Source organism: Anas platyrhynchos, chromosome 19 (genome assembly GCF_047663525.1).
Source record: "Anas platyrhynchos isolate ZD024472 breed Pekin duck chromosome 19, IASCAAS_PekinDuck_T2T, whole genome shotgun sequence".
NCBI classification, from domain to species: domain Eukaryota; kingdom Metazoa; phylum Chordata; class Aves; order Anseriformes; family Anatidae; genus Anas; species Anas platyrhynchos.
In genome coordinates, this window is record NC_092605.1 from 8798771 (window position 1) to 8818686 (window position 19916).

General features: G+C 60.3%; 1 protein-coding gene across 4 annotated transcripts; it reads left to right on the forward strand.

Moving 5' to 3' along the window:
- The first annotated feature begins 1243 nt into the window (after positions 1–1243).
- On the forward strand, positions 1244–18947 carry UNC13D (unc-13 homolog D). Of its 4 annotated transcripts, none has more exons than XM_038165267.2 (32): positions 1244–1381; positions 7635–7667; positions 7916–8023; positions 8324–8383; positions 8633–8699; positions 8784–8961; positions 9518–9562; positions 9971–10039; positions 10252–10321; positions 10568–10672; positions 10962–11054; positions 11236–11339; positions 11457–11574; positions 12161–12285; positions 12571–12661; positions 12935–12991; positions 13429–13526; positions 13768–13819; positions 13995–14125; positions 14437–14557; positions 14801–14944; positions 15128–15226; positions 15566–15772; positions 16024–16092; positions 16216–16295; positions 16482–16587; positions 16660–16731; positions 16859–16942; positions 17161–17281; positions 17720–17843; positions 18109–18314; positions 18395–18947. In XM_038165267.2, exons 2-32 carry the CDS (start codon positions 7635–7637, stop codon positions 18499–18501), a joined length of 3144 nt encoding a protein of 1047 aa, XP_038021195.2. In that variant the 5' UTR covers positions 1244–1381; the 3' UTR covers positions 18502–18947. The 4 variants fall into 4 exon arrangements, with proteins under 4 accessions (XP_038021195.2, XP_038021194.2, XP_038021193.2 ...); XM_038165266.2 differs by lacking the exon at positions 1244–1381 and adding an exon at positions 2725–2845; XM_038165265.2 differs by lacking the exon at positions 1244–1381 and adding an exon at positions 5555–5753.
- The last annotated feature ends 969 nt before the right edge of the window (positions 18948–19916 follow it).

A 19916-nucleotide genomic window follows, 5' to 3' on the forward strand; every position in this document is an offset into this window, starting at 1 on the left:
GTTGTACTGAAAGTTGTCTTCTGCTCTGGAAGTGGAGACGGGAGTAGGGCAGGAGGAAGTGTACATGAGGATGTCTCCAGATCTAATCTGTGCTTGAGTGATTCATCAGTTATGTGGCAGAAACACTGGCCTATGAAAGCTAAATCCAAGCCATTAAATCCTAACGTTTGGTTGGTACTATGCCCTTGAACAGACAGGCAGGGAACAGTTAGTGTTAGTAAATCTTTTGGCATAGGCGGTACGTGTACAATTGGCTTCTGGATGTGACGTTGGATCTTTGTTTGAGAAGTCCCTCACGTGCCCTCCGGGCCTGCTTCCCCTCCCCGACCATGGGGCTATTTCCCTCCTTCGCTGTGGTGTGGTGAAACTGGGTATTTCTAAAGTGCCTGGAGATCTTGTGCAAAGCTCTGTTACTGCAGGAACTGCAGGTGCTGGTTGCAGACGTCCTGCTGCAGGACCTGAAAGCCCTGCTGAAACCCCTGGGGGCTGGTGAAGGGCTTTGCCCTGGACGGATGGGCCTTGCACCTGCTTGCTCAGGAAGGCCTCCAGCCAAAGGAGAGAGCAGGCCCTCCTCAGCTGGTTATCGTTATTTTTCATGATTTCCCTTCTAGCTGGGGAAATGGCCAGCAGCTAGGCCAGCTTTGCCCGTGCCTGCATGCCCCATGTCTCCCTTCCTTTGGGGACTGCCACGGTTGCCCACCATTTCCCATCAGCAGACGGTCAAGCTGCAGCTCAGCCGTGCGAGGATGTCCTGATTTACGATTTTGCAGCGCCGTCCGCCTCCGTGAGCACAGCTGGAGGTGGCAGGAGGCGTGAGGTGAACTTGGGACTGAGCTGGTCCTGGAGCAGCCGCTGCCAGGAGTGCACCGAGCCCTCGCCAGTGAGCTGCTGGGGGGGCTCCTGTGGTACCACTGCGGGCACCCCCAGGGCAGCAGCTGGGCAATGGCTCCTGTCAGCTGTAAATAACACCCAGCTGGGCACAGAAGTCGGGTTCTGCTAACACAAGCCACAATAAAAGAGGTGCTTTCAAGCTTTACGAGCGAGCCCGAGTGACAAACGTGGGGTTTTGCGGGTTGGCTCGAAATGCCAGGACAGAGCGAGGCGGGGACCTTCATTTTAGGCAAGGGTTTTTCTCCGCAGTCACACTTGCCTTTATTACTCACCCGTCTGCTCCCCGGGGTGAGTCAGCTCAGAGAGCTGCCTGCCATCATGGGACCCAACTGGAAACCGGTATTTCAGCACCCTCCTTGCTCAAGGGCCGCCGGGGAGAGGCCACAGCGGGCCGGGAAGGAGCCACAAAACTGCGAGAGCCTGGACTGCTGCAGGGGAAAACCTCTGCTGCATCCTCCTGGCTGCTGTTGGGTGACGTTGGGTGACACAGGTGGGTACCGGCGCAAAAGGTATGGGTTCAGACAGCACTGCTTGGAGCTGGGCTGGGAGCTCAGCAAATCCTGCCCATCGACATTTTTCCTTGCCCTTGCTGGAGCCTCGTCTCTCCTGCCTGGCTCTGTGCTTCGCTCTGCAAGGGCTGGGTCCTGCCTGGGAAGCGGTCGCTCTCCCCATGGCACGCAGCAGCTGCCATAAAGCTGGGTGTTTTGGCTCGTCTGCTCGGGATCTGCAGGCAGGGGGGTCAATCCCTGCCTTTTGTCCCACTTTTTGTCTGTGGGGGCTCAGGGCGGCTTTGTCAGAGGAGCTTTAGCGTGCGTTGGAGGGCTCTGAGCAGTGGGGCTGATCCTGCACGCATGCTCCAGACCAGGCATGAATATGCTCAATTTGCTCTGTGCTGGCGTGCCTGGACCCGGTGTCAGCCCCAAATTCTCACAAGCATCCCCCTGAGGCTCGAGTGTGCATCGCTCCTGCTGCTCTGAGCCCCGTGCTGTGAGCTGGCAGGCCCAGTGGCCTTGATATCTCTGTCCCCCGTTTGCTGGCCCTGCAGAGAGCAGCCGCTGCCCTGGGCTCGCTGCCACGGTGCAGGGATGAGAAATCCAGGGGCTGAAACTGATCTGAGCTCGCTGGCAGAGCCATGGTGCGGGTCTGCAGCGCTCCCTGTTCCCTCTGCAGCAGGCAGAGGGGCTGGGGATGGTGACATCTGGTCAGTGCCCAGCAGCACAGAGCCCCCCTGGGCTGGGGGCTGGCTGCTTTGTGAAACCGGAGTCATCCTCACCTGCACCTGCGGTGCAGCAGGCACCTCCTGCTCCAAACCCTCCTGTCCTGATCCAGGGAAATGCAGATTTTGCAGCTGCACTGCCCTGAGGGGGTGGTTGGAAGACCCCAAGGCACTTCCCAGGAGGTTTGCCATTTTTTTTTTTATTATTATTATTTTTTTTCCAGGGGTTTGCCTTGACATCCCTCTGAAATGGGATTCCCCCCAACCATCCACCACAGTTTTTTCCTAGGGCAGCACTCCAGCTGCTCAGGAGAACCTCTGGGAAGAAAGGATGTGGGTTTAGGGGCAGAAATAACCGAAAGGCCCCACACTAGGCAAGCAGGGGGACTGGCTGACATCCATCAGGGTATGAATGAAACCGCTGGTCCCTGGGCAGGCAGCATTGGGGAGCTTGGGGCAGAAAGTCCTGGGGGGGAGCAGGAGCCTCCCTGGTGTCATTTTGAAAGTGCCTTCCGTCACCGTGCCCTGCTCTCCTCCGCCTCGGGCTTCTGCTGTACGGCTTGCCAAACCGTAGCAGGCACAGCCTGGTTTTGCACAGTCATTGGAGCCGGTGTTTAAAAGGAGAAGTGAGGGAGGGACATGTTGAAATCAATTTTTTTGACCATTTGCCCATTTCCAGCCGAGAGCTTGAGATAAGGGTGAGGACAGGCGGCGTCTCCGGGATTATCAAGCCAAGAGGTAGGAAGATAAACTGCTATTGATGCCTGTGGAGGGGCTCCTTTTATAGCTGGTTTTCATTTAGAGGAGAGATAAACTTTAAAAAGTGCAAGGCTGCTTGCTCTATAGTGGCCTGTTTTCTCTGGATACCCCAGAGCAGCAGCTACAACCCTGTGCATGAACGAATGGACTTGATTTATACCGGGGCAGGCTGCAGCCCCATAGGAATACAGCCCTATAGCCGATAAGGAAAAGTGTTTTCCTTTAGGATGAGTTGCTTTTAAAGGGAATGGAGAGGTTTGCTCTGTTTTGTGCTGATTTATGGTGTGCGGGAGGGAGGGCTGTCCTGAGGAACCCAGACCTGGTCCCTTTGGAAAACGGGGGGCAATGTGGGGAGTTTTGCAAGGTCCTGCTAATTTGGGCATGGAGTTAATTTTGATTTTCTCTACTGAGCAGAAAGCTGTGCTACTACTGGGAGCTGCTTTTTAGGGCTTTTCCATGGTGTTTCCAGGACGAGGAGTAGTTTGAGGTGCAAATACAGTGAGCCGTGAGCTCTGGTGTTTTCTGGAGCAGGTGCTTGCTGGTAAAACCTGGGGGAAAAAAAGGGCATTTGTTGTTATTGAAACGCGATCCCCAAAGAGCTCTCATTTCACATTGAAAAAATGAGGCCCCAAACCCCGTGCAATCCCTGTCCTGTGCCCGTGGGACCTGTTTTATCCTGGGCACTTCTGGTGACAATTTTTTAACCGAACCTGCCACACTGAGGCTGGATTTTGCTCTCTAAAATCTGCAAAACCACAGCACAGGTTTCTGGCTGAGGACTGTTTGTCTGATGCTCAGCACCGTTTGCAGTCAGCTGTATTTCTTCACCCTTAGAAGGGGAAGGCAGGTGGATGGGAGGCTCAACTAAACCTTCACCAGTTGTTCTCGGGGTGCTGGGGGAGGCACCGGGTGTTTCTTTGCCCCTTGTTGCTTTCTGCTGGCAAGGAGCAGCAGAAGGTGTGAGCAGCTCGGGTGCTGTGCCTGCCTCCTGCCTTTATCTCTGTGGTCGCTCTCTGCTCTGCCAGATTTTGCTTTTGCAATCAAAGCCGAGAGCAATCGTTTTGAAGAGGCAGGGTGCACTTCATGTCTCTGCTGTCCTCTGATGACACCGGGCAGTGGAGCAAGGCGCTGATGGCCCGGGTCGAGGCACAGCACATGCGCCTGGCGGGGCAGAGTTCAGCACTGTGTCCCCACCACCAGCAGGGCAGGAGACGCCTTTCAACTGCTTGCCCAAGGGGAAGCAAACACTTGGCCGAAATTCCTGCAGGCTGAAAAGGTCCGAGATGAGGATGGTGGGGCTGGGAGAGCCCCGAGCACCCCTGCATGTGGGTGAGGTGGAGGCAAAGTGGTGCTGAGCCCAGCCCTGCGCCCCAGCGCTGCACAGGAGCCCTGAAATGGGAGAGCAGGAGCTTGGGCAGCAGCTTCTCTCGAGGCCATTTGGTGGGGATGGGCTGCAGCTGCTCAGGGTCTCGCTGTCTCTGCCTAGAGCTTCGCATCCCTCTGCCCGTGGGAATTTGCAGGAGGGACGGAGCGAGCGCTGGGCGAGTGCCGTGCAGCCCCGACGTCTGCTCCGTGACAGCTACACCGAGCAGCCACCTGAGCATCCCATCAACCGGCTTCTTCCACCTCCTTTCTCCATCTCCCTGTCCCCCAGCTTCAGGGACCTCCTTTTGCCATCACATCCTGCAGGTTTGGGGGGCGAAGGGCAGTTGGGGTCTCTCCTAAAGCAGCTACGGGGGAGCAGTGTGCCTGTATTTAGGGAACAGATGATTGCCATCGGGGGGCTGCCTGCCTCCCCCCCTCCCACAGCCCCAGGTTGACTCAGCATGCTGGGGACACCCCCACACCGCCGGCGTCATCGCCTCACACCACTGTTACGGGGACAAACGTCTCGGCACAGTTTCCACCGTTGTGGTTTCCTGCTTGGACCCAACCGAAATCCCTGCCGGGGGACGCGGCACCTCCGTCCCCAGCATCGCCACCCACTGCCCCAGCCCGGGCTGGCCCGAAGCACCTCGTGTAGGGCCCCCAGGAGGATCTGGGGGCCAGAAATTGGAGGCGGTGGGAAGCTGCCTTCCCCCCCCCCATGCTGCTGTGCCCCACCGATAGGCATCTCTGGGGAGGGCGCTGCTGGTGGGTGCTGATAGGAACCCGTCAGCTTGCCTCGCCATCAGATAAAGTGTTTACAGGAACAAAGCTGACAGTAAAACACCAGTTTCCTGCTGCTCGTTTTTCCCCCCGGTGACCAGCCAGGGGAGGGGAGGAAGGCTGCGTGTCCCCTCCCGGCAGGGACAGCCCCGCAGCCGTCCCCAGGCGTGCAGTAACTGCATCAGTTCTCAGCACAGGCTTCCTCGAGGCCTTTTGGGTGCCACGGGGGGGTTCTTGCAGACCCCCCACCAGCCCCCAGATGATTTCTGCTTTCTCTAGGGTCCCCCACCCGTGCTTAAGGGGTGCGAGGGCACACTGGGTCCCAAATACCCACGCTGCAACCCAGATCCCCCACGCACGTCACCACCCTCTCCACCACCACCACCACCTGCCTTCAGGATTACTTTTTCCCCCCCCAAAAAAGTAAACTTTCTCTCATTAACAACTACCGGCTTTGGACGTGGCACCCCTCTCCCACCCCACCTGCACCCTGAGCACCCCATGGGGCTGGGGGGCGCCTGCGTGGCCCCGCTCCCCTCACAGGAGGCCCGCGCGCCGTTTCCGTTCGCTCAAATGGCCGCGGGGAGATAAGGGCTGTGGTTTCCTCCGAGCATGTGAACGAGGGGAAGGGAGGCCCCGCTGCACAGCCTGCCTTGCCCCCGCCGAGCTTCGCCCCGGGATGGAGGCTGCTGGCGAGGCCCCCGCGGGGACCCTCCCCGGGGAGGAGGAGAGCCCCGAGGTAGGTGCCCTCTTTGCCTCCCCAGGGGATGGGGGCTGCACCTGGGGCTCGGTGGCCCCAAAAGTGCTGGGATTGGGGGTCAGGGGGGGCTGCAGGACCCCAGGGTGCAGGGTTGGGGCTGGGGGTGGGCACAGGGAAGGTGCTCGGGGTGTGTGGGGGGGAATTGGGGTGAGCGTGCGGCCAGGCTCGGGCTGGTGCTGACGTTGATGCTGATGCCAAGCAAGAAGTGGGGGTGGGAGCTGGGGGGGGGGGGGCACATCCTGCCGCAAACCTGCACCCGAGCTCTGTGCTGGTGCAGAAGGGTCCTTCAGCTGTCTCCCAGCTCCCTCCCATCTGCAGAGCCCCCAAAAGCCCTGCTTTTCACCCAAACGCCCCAAGAGACTTCCTCCCCGGCAGCCGGGCAGGCTGCATCCCCGCAGATGTCCCCAGGAAATGGGACTGGGGCTCTGCCAGAGCCAAAGGAGCCTCTGGGGGGGTGCCTGGTGCTGCTGGGTGCCTGCAGCACGGTGCTGAGGAGCTGTGCTGGGGGTTGAATGCCCCCGAGGGACTCGTCCTCCCTCCATCCCTGCAGAAAAGCTGCCCCACGGCGGCGTCGCTGCCGCCGCGCACAGGCTGGGGGTGCTGGCAGCCGTGTCCGGGCCTGGATTTAAGCAACGCGTCTGGATTTCAGCTGGGGTCTTGGCACGGGGATTAGCAGCAGCGAACACATTGCAGGGGCTTGGCTTTATCTCACGGAGTCCTGTGCTCGTGTGGGTGAGCACAAAGGAGCCACCGGGGCAGCCTGCCCTGATTTCAGGGGGGAGCTGCAGAGCCCCAACCCCACAAAGCAGCAGCGAGCCCCTTGCCCCCCTCCTCATGCTGCCCCGATGCTGGTGGCAAGGCTCCAACCTTGGGCAGGGGGTGTTTGGAGACCACAGCCCCCAGGACGGGGCTGAAGCAGCTCCAGGGTTAAACCCGCTGCGGGTGGAGGAGCTGAACCCAGCCCAGATGGCTGGGGGATTACGGCAGCCCCAGATTTGCCATAAGCAAATGGTGACGTTCCAGTGGCTGTATTGTTTTTTTTTCTTTCTATTAGGAGGATCCCAAGGTCATTTCAGGACCTGGGCTGACCTGGGGGTGGGGTTCATCCCTTCCTACCAGCCCCCATCATCCCAGCCCTGATGAGCCGGGTCTGTGCTTGGCACAGAAAGGACCAAGCGCATTTCAAAGATGTCCAAAAAAACAAGGCTAAGATGAATTATTTTTTGGGGTGGGGGCGTGGTGCTGTCACCCCATTGTGCTCCCAAGGATCCCAGACACCCAGAGCTGCCATGGCTGGCACATGACACCCGCTGCAGTCACCCAGCCCGTGGTGGCACAGTCACTGTGGCTAGGCAAGGGTGGGCGCAGGGAACAAATTGCTCGGCTGTGGCTGTGGCCGAATCCAGCCCAAACACAGGCCTGGCCCAGGGAGGAACCGGCACACATGGGCACAGGCTGAGAGCTCAGGGTGTTTGTAAAACAAATGCCACTGCTGGTCATCCAGCGAGTGGGGCACGGGGTTGTCACGCCAGCAGAGAGCAGTTCAGCATCACGTTTCTTTTCCTGCCTGACAGCCCCCTGCCTTCTGCTGGCTCCTTGCCCACGGCTGCCCTGGGCAGCTCAGCTGCCTTTCTTGCCACCCCTCAACCTGCAGGGTTCAGGGGAACCCCTGTGCCCCCATCGATGGGAGATGGGGATCTGGTTTTGGGTTTCATGATGCACCTTGGCCAATGGCGCCTTGGCTAAATGGCACCTTGGGGACAAGCCCACCCCGTCCCCAGTTCCCTGCAGTTTCCTCCTAAACCCTCTCCGTGTCTCCAGCCCTGACGGGAAACCTCTCTGCTTCTCTCCTTTCTCCAGATGGACCTGTCCCACCGCTTCTCCAAGCAGGAGGTACGAGTGTGGCCCTGCCGTGGGCTCCCTTGGGGACATCGGAGGGGGCCACCGAGGTGCAGGGGGGGCACAGAGCCCCCAGCTCAGGCTCCCCAAGGACATCGCCTTTGGGTGCCGGAGCGAGCGCACCCAGCTGCTGGCACCCCATGGATGTGCTGGGGAGGAGGGCGAGCGGGGTGCTGGGTTGGGGTGGGGGGGACACATGGGGTGCCTGGGGTGGTGGCGAGGGGTCGGCGCTGTCCCCGCAGCTGGCCCTGCTGTACGAGGAGGTTCTCTACACCATCCGGCACCGCATGGGCAAGCCCGAGCCCCACCACGTGGCGGACGCCCAGGAGCTCTACGCCTATGTGCAGAAGGTGGGTGCAGCCTGCTGGTACCCCCCCCAATCCCATCCTGTCCCCCCCGTGCTGTGCAGTCACCCCTAAAGGACATCCCTAAAGGCACGGCAGCAGCATCCAGCCATGGGGCTGGGAGCAGGGCTTTGTCTTGGGCTCGGGGCGCTCAGCCCGAGGCTCTCCCAAATTTCAGCCCTTCCCCAGCCCTCCCGCTGCTCCTCGCCTCCAGCTGGCTGCTGGGGCACAGCGGGAAGTCCCTGGCTGCTGTCCAGGCACCAGGAACAGGGCCACATCCGTCAGCGGCCCTAATATTTATAACAGGCTTTCGGCATGGACGCGGAGGAGCACAGGGTCAGCATGCAGCGGGTCAAGGAGCTGGAGGTAGGGAGCAGGATGGGATCCTGGCTCGGGGTCGGTGCCCGGTCCCCCTATTTGGGTTTGGGGTGCTCTGTGGGTGTTGAGCCTTTTTGTGACAAGGGGAAGATGGTGGCAGGGTCCTGCTCGAGCCCTGAACTTCCCCACGGGGTTGGGTCTCCAGGACCCTCCTTCACCCACTGGTGCGCACCCAGGCCGGAGCAGATCTTTGTGGCTGCTTTTCCCCTAGGTTGAGCAATCTTTGCTTTCTTTCAGAGCCCGATTTTTTGCCTGAAAGCAACCGTGAAGGAAGCCAAGGGGATTTTGGGGAAAGACGTCAGCGGTAAGTGGAGCTGGGAGGGGGTGGCTTAGCCCAAAAGGGGGCGGCTGCTGCTCACACGGGGCTTGCACTGCCGGGCCCTTGCAGGGTTCAGCGACCCGTACTGCCTGCTGGGCATCGAGGCCAAGAGCCAGGAGCCGGCCCACCCCGACAGCAAGAAGCGGCTGAAGGCAGTGGTCAAGGACCTCATCCCCGAAGACCAGATCCATCGCACACAAGTCATAAGCCAGACGCTCAACCCGGTGTGGGACGAGACGTTTATCCTGTAATCTGCCCCCCTCCATCCCATCGCTTCACGGGGGCTGCGGGGTGGTTAACCTGCCTTGGGGGGGGGATTTGGGGGCTCTGTGGGGTGATGCCTGTGGGGTCTCGCTGTGCATCTGGTCTGACCCAGCCGGCAGGTGCAGGGAGTTTGGAGGGGGTGGCCAAAATCAGTCTCTTAGGGCACTGATTTCCCAGGACGCATGGTGTGTGTGTGTGTGTGTGTGTGTGGAGTTCTCCACCTCCACCTCCACCTCCACCTCCATCTCCATCTCCATCATCTCCACCTCCACCTCCATCTCCACCTCCATTTCCATCTCCATCATCTCCACCTCCACCTCCATCTCCATCTCGATCTCCATCTCCATCTCCATCTCCACTTCCACCTCCACCTCCATCTCCATCTCCATCATCTCCATCTCCACCTCCACCTCCACCTCCATCTCCACCTCCATCTCCACCTCCATCTCCATCTCATCTCCCTTGTGGCCGCTGTCCTGCCCCCTTGCTGCTGGTCCCGTGGTGCTGCTGGCGTGACGCCTTCTGCTTGTGCCTTGCAGGGAGTTCGAGGACACAGAAACGGCCAGCTTCCATCTGGACATGTGGTGAGCCCAGAGTCCTGCTCCCGGCACGGGGCTGGGAGGGTCACTGGGGTGGTCCTGGGATCTGCACCCTTTGCAAAGCCCCAAAAACTGCTGGGGCCCCGTTTCCGCCTTGTTTTCAGCTGCAAGCAGTCACTGACAGCTCTGTGCAGAGCAGGGAGCCCAGGCTGGCTTTGCACAGCCCGGACTCATTTTTGCCCAAGGCAAAAAGCAGCTGAGGACCGAGCCTTGATTTAATTTATGGCAACAAGCCACGTGCTTGTGGGTTTGGGACGGACAGCTGCTTTTTGGGGGTGTCCTCAGCCCCCAACACCCTCACCCCCACCTCCACCGTCTCTGCGGTGCCCTGAAATGTGCTGCACTCGTTTGATTTCCCCCCTTTGCCCTCACCGTGGGCTTTGCCACCCCCAGGGACTCGGACATGGTGGAGTCGGTGCGGCACAAGCTGGGCGAGCTGACGGACCTCCACGGCCTCAAGCGGTGGGTGCTGCCCCCCCGGCACTGCCGTGTGGGGCTCTCAGTGGCTCCTCTGCCTCCTGGGTTCAACAACTGCCCCTGGGGGAAGGGAAAGAGGGAAGGAGGGAGGGAGGGAGGGCAGCAGCTCCCTGCTGGCCCCACGTCCCCGCTTTGCCCAGACCACGGCTGGTGCCGGCCGTGGGAACCTCTCCACGCTCCTTGTACCTGCTTTTCAGGATCTTTAAGGATGCTCGGAAAGACAAAGGGCAGGACGACTTCTTGGGGAACGTGGTCCTGCGCCTGAAGGTGAGAGACGTGCCCTGGATGCGGGTAAAGCCTGGGTGGGAGGGGCGGGCAGGACCCCAGCCCCGTGGCAGCGTGGGCTGAGCTGGGCTCCCAGAGCTGCAGGGCGATGCCACGTCCCCCAGCGGGTATAACCCAGTGGTTATATGGCTTTTTAAAAGTCAGCTGCTCTAGATGTGCAGTGCAGCACCTTCCTGCACCGTTACTGCCGTGGGAACACTCCCTCACCCCTTGCCTCTGTGCACGCAGGACCTGCACTGCTGGGACGATCAGTGGTACCAGCTGGAGCCACGGACAGAAACGTATCCCAACCGGGGCCAGTGTCACCTGCAGTTCCTGCTGACCCACAAGAGGGTAGGAGGCAGGGAGCAGGGGGTCCCCTTCCATCTCCTGGCAGGACGGGGCATCCCCAGCTGCCTGTCCCCTGGGCTCCATCTCCGTGCCCCAGGACCAGGGGTGCCGGCAGGCTTTGGAAACCCATCTCAGCCCTCCCCTGGGCTCTGTGCGTACCTGCACCCCTGGGCTGGGTTCTCTGGCTCCATGCATTTTGGGTTCCTGCATTCCCCCATCCGACCACCTCCCTGCACGTTTGGGCAGCTGCAGGTTGCTGCCCCCCCGGCTGGCATGCGTTGTCCCTTTCCAGAGGGCCACCACGAGCAGCAGGACGCAGCCCAGCTACACCGTGCATCGGCACCTCCTGCAGCAGCTGGTGTCCTACGAGATCCTGCAGCACCAGGTGCCGTGGAGAAGCAGCAGGGATGGGGTGGGGGCTTCCTTTTGGTGCCCATCACGTTGCCAAAGGCTCTGCTCTGTGATGGGGAGGGGGGCAGGAGGTGCCTGCCCATGCCTGGTGCCCGTCCCCGTCCCCACTCAGCCCAGCCCGCTGCAGGGCACCTCACCCCCTGTGCTCCCCACAGGCCGGCAGCATTGCCTGGGACGGGGAGCTGAGCCGGCACGCCAGCACCGTGCTGTACCTGCATGCCACGCAGAAAGACCTCTCTGACTTCCACCAGGTCATGGCGTGAGTACCCCCTCCTCAAGCTGGGAGAAGCTCTCGGCTTCCCCATTCTGGCCGTGGCCTTGGGGAGCCCTGCACCGTTCCCTCGGGGCTCAGCCGGGCCTCTCCCTCCTTCCCCAGGCAGTGGCTGGCGTACAGCAAGCTCTACCAGAGCCTGGAGTTCAACAGCAACTGCCTGCTCCACCAGATCACCAGCATCGAGTACCAGTGGGTGCAGGAGCGCCTGAGGCCAGAGCAGGTGGGACACGGAGGAGATGTGCCCCGAGCACCCACCCCGAGCCTCCTCTCGCAGCTCCCGGCCACGATTCCCTCCTCGTGCTGCAGCAAGGGCTGGGGCTTGTAGGGTGCAGGGGTGCCCTGAGACCTCAGGGATGGGCTGTGGGGCTTTCCTGGTGGGCAGCCAGCCACAGGGACCAGGAAAAATCCCCCTTCCCTTGGGGGATTTGTTCCCCATCTCTGCAGAGGAGCCCTCGCCCTTTTGCACTGACCTCGCCCTCCTCCATCGCTGTGATCACATCAGTCCCGACACCAGCAAAAAATGGGATCTGACCCAGTTCCCACTGGCTTCTCCCAGCCTTTTTTTCCAGGGCATCCCAGCACCCTGCTGAGACTTTTAATTATTCATGCGTAGTGAGGTGGTTTAATTGCAAATAAGTTAAGCTCATGTGGTTAAGCTCAGCTCAGCCCCTCCAGGAAGAAGTTCCTGGGCACACGAGGAGGTTTCTCCACCCCTAAAGAAGATCAGAAGCCACAGACCCCCCCCGCCAAATGGCACCGTGGTGCCACCACCAAGGACAACAGCGTGTCCCCTTCCTTCTCCCCAGAAAGCAGAGCTGGCCGAGTCCTTCCAGTCCTTGCTGACCTACGGGGTGTCCCTCATCCGGAGGTACCGCATCATCTTCCCCCTCTCCGTCGCGAGGTCCACGGAGAGGCTGCAGTCCCTGCTGCGGTGAGTGCAGCGCGCGGGGTCGTAGTGCTTGGCCACCAGCATGGACAAGGCTGGAAGCTGGAGGAGAAGCCCGTGAGAGCCCTTTTTGCCCCCCCTCCACCCCGCCTTTCCAGGCTGCTGGACACCTAACTGCTGTGACACTTCTCCTGTCTGGCCCCTCGCCCAGGGCTGCCCGTGGGGGATGTTGTTGGGAGGAGAAGGTCTGTTTGGGTAGGGTCTCCTGGGGGAGAGGCGCTGGTTCAGAGGGGCCGGTGCTGGGTCTCACCGATGTTTCTTGGTTCACAGGGTCCTGGTCCAGATGTGCAAGATGAAAGCTTTCCGGGAGCTGTGCACGCTCAGCCCTGACCTCCCCAAAATGGTTTCTGAGGCGCTCAAGGTAGCGGCACCGGGGGGGTTCTCGCCCTCCTAACCCCAAAGGGGTGGCACCCTGCAGCACCCCTTCCCGTCTCCAACCCCTGCCCAATGGCCACACCTCTCCTGCAAAGCCACCCGGACCATCCTGGGGGGAAAACCACCCACATTTCTTCTGCTCGGTGGCCCAAACCTCTGGTTCCCACCACGAGGTCCTGCCCGGGGGAATGGGATAGCAGGGGGGATGGCAGAGCTGGCTCCATCCTTGGCTTCTCACACCTGGGCTCCTCTCTTGCAGTCAGGCACGACGGAGTGGTTTCACATGAAGAAGCAGCACCTCAAGCCCATGGTGAAGGTGAGTCCCCATCTCGGCCTCTCTGCCAAGGAAAGAAGCAATTTCCTGGGCAGGGGCGTGAGGGAGGCTGAGGGGTGGGATGATGAGACCTGAGAGGAGGCTTTTGCAGTTTTTTGAGCTGTTGAGGTATTTGGGTCTCCAGCAGGTGCTTGTTTCATGGTGTTTTAAGCTGGAGACCCAAATACTGCCAGCTTAAAGCCCCATGACCCATGTTACCTGCAGGCTCAAGGCCTTGGTGGGATGGGCAGGAGCAGGAGGTGGTCCCCTGCCCGGCCACGCAAGCACAGGGGGACAAAGGATGACAACTTGTTGGTGCTCCTGATGTGGTTGTAATGCTAGCCTGCTACTCCACGAGAGCAGATCATAGAAATAAATCAGTCCTGGATGTCATTTCAATATCGTTGAGCATCCAAAACAAGCTGTTCCCTCTTTCGCAGAGCATGGAGGAGAACGGCAAAGCCTTGGCCAAACTGCTCCTGGAGGTGATAGCAGATCTCCAGCAGTGCCAGAAAACCTGGAATAAATTCTTCATCAGGTAGGCCTTGACGCTTGGTCCCTCCTCATCCACCTTCCCCGGGACCAAGAGCAACAGGGCACGTTGATGCTTCGTTCCTTGGTCTTCGGGCTCCACAGCAGCTATGAAAGGAGAAACCCAGAGGCCTCATCTCTGCCTCGTGGAGCTCTCCTCTCCGAGGGCATGGGCTGGGAACCTTTGCTGGGCTGGGTTTGCTGGGCTGCAGCTGGCAGGCTCCTGACTCCCTGTTTCTCTCTCGCAGCACCCTGAAGCTGAATCTCTTCTCCATCGCCTACGTGGAGCTGGAGAGCCTGGTGAGCGAGCCTGGGCTGCCCTGCACTCGTGGGACTGAGGGCTGAACCAGGCTGAGATTTTGAGCCACCCTCACCCCGTGCCTCCGGAAAGCCTGTACCGGAGCCAGCCCTCCTGGCTGCCCTCCAAAAACACCTCTACCCCACAGCCGCCCCTTCTTCCCTTTATCCCTGCCAGGTTGCAGAGCATGTCCAGGAGCAGCTGCACGAGGTGGACAGCAGCATGTCCAAGCCCACGGCCGAGAGCCTCTTCCAGCTCTACCTGAACCTGCAGGAGCTCTATCGGATGAAGGACTTCCTCCCAGAGAGGTACCGAACCCAAAAGGGGAGATGCTGGGGGGTGGGGAGGATGGAGCAGTAAATCCAGAAGACTGCCAAACCCTTCCCTCTCACCTCCACCGCTAATTCCGCCCTGGCAGACCAGGCTGTTGGTGGCTGGTGTCGATGTGAGCATCACCAGGAGGGTTTCAGGCCCATTTCTGGGTGGGATTGATGGGGACCTCACCTCCAAGCGGAGGTTTTTCCTTAGCATGTGCCTCCCTGGGGCAGTTTTTTGCGTGTGAGGTGGTAGCCCCGTGCTATCACAGCGCACTGGGAGAAGCTGGTGCCTTCATCCACAGGGATGGACCTTTGGCTCTGAGCGATTTCCACCAGTGGTTCAAGGAAGCCGTGCCCCAGTGGCTGCAGAAAGCCTACACCATCGCGCTGGAGAGGGCACAGAGAGCCGTGCAGATGGACCAGGTAACCTGGAGGGGGGAGAACAACGCCCTGCAGCCCCCAGGGACTCACCAAATCCCTCACACAATCCCACCGAGGTCTTTTCCCCAGGGCTACTTACCCCTCCTCGGTCCTCACCCCTCAGATGGGGTGTAGGAAGGAGCTGATGAGGAGCCAGAGAGCCCTAAAATTTAGGAGCAGCTTTCCTGTTTGGGATGGCTCCTTCCCATACAAGCTAAGTTGTGTTTGCTGTCTCTGCCCCGCCAGCTGACGCCCTTTGGGGAGCACAACAAGCACAGCACCTCCACCGTCGACCTGTCCACCTGCTACGCCCAGATCGTGAAGACCTGGCAGCAGCTCAACTGGCCGGACCCCGAGGAAGCCTTCATGATCATGGTGAAGCTGGTGGAGGTTCGTACACCCGGGCCTGGATGGCAGAAGCTGACCCAACAGGCACCGGCAGCAGTTTTCTCTTCCGCTCTTGGAGCTGGGTGCTGATGGATAGGGCCAGTGTCCCATGCCGGCGTGGTGAGGGACCCCAGCCCCGTGGTGCTCTCCCATTTTGGTCTCGTTTGCTCCTTCTCCACCCTGCAGGACATGTGCAAAATCGCCCTGATGTACTGCCGGCTCATCAAGACCAGGGCTGAGGCTCTGTCGCTGAGCAAGCAGAACGAGGGTGAAGCGGCCAACAGGGTTGGTATCGGGGCAGGACCCACAGCTCGGGAGGGGGTGGCAGCCCCAACATCCTGGGGCTGGGTTTTTATGGGGAACTGCTGGCCCCCATAGCTCTAATCTTGGAAAATTGGGAGGGAAATGGTGCGGGCGGGGGAAACGGGATGGGGATGGGGATGGGATGGGATGGGATGGGATGGGATGGGATGGGATGGGATGGGATGGGATGGGATGGGATGGGATGGGATGGGATGGAGGGGATGTGGTAGGGTGGAGTAAGGTGAGAATGGGGATGAGGGTGGGGTTGAGTGAGGGTGGGGTTGGGCCGTGGGGTGCCCTGAAGCAGACCCTCCTCCCCAGCTCTGCATCGTGGTGAACAACATCAAGCAGCTGCGGCTGCTCATCCTGAAGCTGCCATCGCAGCTGGACTGGGCCCAGCTGGAGCGGCGCACGGGGGCCGTCATTGACCCGCAGCAGATCCAGCACACCCTGCACCACCAGCTCGACAGCACCGTGTCCTGCCTGGACCACGAGGTCCAGGACGTGGTGCAAGCCCTGGCCACCAAGGTGACCGCCTGACCCCAGCGGGGAGGTTTAACCTGAGGGGATGGCGATAAGGTGTAAGGGGAGAAGGGGGAGGTGAAACATCCCGAGCAGGGAGGCTCGTGGAGGGATGTTGGTGTGGGATGGGAGGGGAGGATGTGTGCTGGAAGCTGCTGTGGGGCTTCTTGGGGAAAAAAGCCCCAAATGTCCACGAGACCCAGAAAAGGGGATGCTGGTGCAAAGCCCCAGTGCCTCCGTGTGTTTCTCCCTGGCAGCTGGAAGCGGGCATCGCCAGACACATCCAGGAGCTCTCAGCCTCCAACGACACCCGGGAGCCTGAGGATGTAAGCGCCGGGCCCGTCCCCTCCTGCTGTGGGATGGAGCCCTCCAGACCCCCCCCCTCCCAGCCGTACCCTGCTGGATGCGCCCCCCGCGCCCTCCCCAATGCCCCTCTCCTCTCGCTGCAGTCCATCATCCCCCTCATGAAGTTCCTGGAGTCGGAGCTGCAGTATCTCAACGAGCATCTGGTCCAGGAGAACTTCAAAAGGTGACCGGGGCCGTGCCAGGGTGGGGGCCAGCAGCATTCCCCTGGCAGGAACATCCCCCACGGGGCTCGGGGTCACCCCGCTTTGGGGCTGGGGGCTCTGCCTAGTGGGGTGAGCCAGTTCCCTGCAGCGGCTCTGGACATACCCCAGGTCCCCCTGCTCACAGCCCCTTTCCCTCGCCCCCGCAGCCTCCTTGCTCTCCTCTGGCATCACACCTTGGCCGTGCTGACTGCAGCTGCGGGGCCGCAGACGTCCTCAACCCAGCGCTACAAGAAGCTGCAATGTGCCCTGAAGGTACCGGGGACATGAGGGGGAGTCCCCCTGGGTGTGTGCCTGGGGGCCAGCTAACAGCATCCTCCTCCCCAGAGCCTGGAGCTGTGCTTCCACGCCGAGGGCTGCGGGCTGCCCCTGGAGACCCTGCACAGCGCAGCCTTCGTGGTATGGGTGCTGGGGAGTGGGGGGAGTGGGATTTTCTTAGGGTGTGAGATCCGGGGTGGGGGGGGCAGCATCCCCAGGCTGCAGACGTGTCCTGGTGCCTGACCGCCCCCTTTCATCCTCCCCGCAGTCTCTGGAGAGCCACCTGGCCCTCTGCTCCAGCACCAGCCGCAAGCTGATCCAGAAATACTTCAGCAACAGGATCCAGGAGCAGGTGGGAGTCAGGATGTGGCGCCCAGCCCCTTCCTGAGCCCCCCTCCTTGCTGATGGACACCACCAGAGCAGCATTTCCCCACCACGGGCTCCCCCAATCCTGGGGCTTTGGGAGTGGGTTTGCCCCAGCGCTGGGGTTTAGTGCATCCCAGAGGATGTCCCTCAACCCCCCGGTACCCCATAACGCATGCTCAGCTCCTGATATGACGTACGTTGCAGCTGGATGCCAGCTCGGAGAAGTACGGGGCCGTGACCATCAAGGCTCTGTACCGGCCCTCGGAGCAGAAACTGCGCGTGGAGGTGCTCAACGCCGTCAACCTCATCCCACTGGACTCCAACGGTGAGCGTGTGGGCTGGGGCAACCCTCTGCCCTGTCTGTGGGCCCCGATACGACCCAGGGCTCCGTCTTGGTTTGCTTTTGCACCCCATGAGGTGGATTGAGGAGGAAGAGGGTTATTTTGTGGGGGGGGGTGCTGGAAGCAGAAGCCAGCAGCCAGGGCTGGCAGCGTTTTTCCTCTATGTAAAGCACACCTCACACACACAAAAAAAATGTTTGGGGGGATACGGGACAGTCCCTTGGGTTGGCTGTCATTTGGGGAGGTCTCCAGGAGAGGTCACCCCTATTTTGAGCCTCCCAATGGCTCCTTCGTGCATGGCCCTCTAGGGGATGCTCCAGCTGCCTCCCAGGACCATGGGCTGGGCTGGCTGCTCTGGATGATGCCCTGAACCCCCCCCCAGCTACCCCAGCAGGAGGGGGCTGATGTCTGCACCCCACCAGGCTCCAGTGACCCCTTCGTCCAGCTCACCTTGGAGCCCCGGCACGAGTTCCCCGAGGTGGTGGCCCGGACCACCCAGTGCAAGAGGAACGAGCTGCACCCGCTCTTCGACGAAGCCTTCGACTTGTATGTAGGGTTTGGTGCCCAGCAGCCCCCACGTCCCCATCCCAGCAGCCCTGCCCCATGGAACTGGGTCCTGTGGTGGGATTTCACCTCCTGTCCCCCTTGAGAGAGCCTGGGGGGGCTCCCACGGGGAGGGTGAGCGCAGTGGGGAGGGTCGGCTTCCCACCAAGCATCGCCCTGCAGAATCCCATTCAGTGTCTTAAAAGGGAATTTTGGGACCAAGGGGATGGGGGGAGACGGCCCCATGTGTCCCACCACCTCCCCCCAGCTTGATCCCCCCTGAGAAATGCCGCCAGGAGGGGGCCTGCCTGCTGCTGACCGTCTTCGACTACGACACGTTGGGGGCCAACGACCTGGAGGGAGAAGCTTTCTTCTCACTCCGCCACGTGCCCGGGCTGGACGCCGACGAGGACCAGGCGGACATGGGATGGGTGCCCCAAACCCGCCTCTCGCTCACCCACCCCAAACCCAGCGGTACGGGGCACCACAGCCCGCCCCGGCCCCGCTGAGCCCCCGCAGGCCTCCCCTCATGTCTGTCCCCTCCTGTGCCTCAGGGGACGAGATCCTCCGGCTGCTGGAGTCCAGGAAGGGGGACAAGGAGGCCCAGGCCTTCGTCAAGCTCCGCAAGCAACGAGCCAAGCAGTCCAAGGAGACGGCGTGAGGGAGGCAGAGATCCCAAAATGAGGGGGTCCAGAAGGAGACCTCAGGAGTTTTGACAGTGCCGGAGCCACCCGCGGGGGCTGTGGGGACCACAGCGGGGTCCCTGAGCCGCCACCAGCTCCCAGCGCCTGCCTCACCCCGAGCAGTGCCCCCCATGGGGCTCAGGAGGGTGGGCACACAGTGTTTTGTTTTTTTTTTGGGGGGGGCCTCCTTTGCAGATTAGCAACACTACACGGGGCTGTGGAAGTGTGTGGCTGTCCCTGCCGTCCCCCTCAGCTTGTCACCACCGGCCGTGTCCCCGGCCCCCTGCAAAACCACATCAGGGCAGCGGGGTTTGTTTGGGGTGGGGTGACCCATGGCCAAGCCTGCCCTTTTTTTTATTATTATTCTTTATTTTTTATTTTTTCCTCATGGATAAGCCTTTTAAATTAAAAGCAACAAAGCTGGTGTTTTGGCTGAGTGTTTGGGGTGCTGGGAGGGGGGGCACAACCACAGGCAGCGAGACAAGGCCGGATGGAGGGGGCAATAACAGCAGCGCTGCCAGGGCCGGCCCTGAGGGAGGCTTCCCCTTTGCTGTGCTGGCAGGGAACCAGGCAAAGCACTGGGTTATGGGGCCGTTACACAGCTCGGGGTTTACACCCAGGTGTAAATCCGCCTGCTCGCAAGGCTCTCGCTGCCCAGCAGTGCTCGCAGCTCGGCTCTGGGTGGCGGCCCAAGGCCTGACCAGACGCACGTAAAGCCCAGGTCTGGCTTCCTTGTGGCAAAAGGCTTTTAGGACGGCGGTGCGTGGTGGGTGGATGAGGAAATGAGCCCCCCCCCCCCCCCCCCCCCCTCACCCCCAGCAGATGTGTGTGTCCTTGGGGGCTGCGGAGGCTGAGCTGGGCTGGGCAGGGGCACGGGGTGCAGCAGCAGCATAGCACCACCTGCTCCACGGCTGCCACAGCCCTGTGTAGCCAGCCAGGCATATTTTATTTTATTTTATTTTATTTTATTTTATTTTATTTTATTTTATTTTATTTTATTTTATTTTATTTTATTTTATTTTATTTTATTTTATTTTTATTTTATTTTATTTTTATTTTATTTTATTTTATTTTATTTTATTTTATTTTATTATTTATTTTATTTTTACTTCGTATATTTTTAAAAATATGTGTTGTTCTTTTGCGTGGGTTTATATTTTACCTCCAACCATACCAACCTCATGGTGCTTCCTGGAGCTGAAGGAACCTGGGCAGCAAGAAAGGGCACCAGAGCCCCAGGAGCCAAATTAAGCAGCAATTTGGGCTGCCAAAACACTAAAAACAGAGGCCAGGAGTCAGGCACTGCCCTTGCCAGGCACCTGCACCCTTCTGGCTCCAGCACACGAGAGGCAGAGGTGGCAGCTCCATGTGGGGTGCCCAGGTGTAGCAGCTA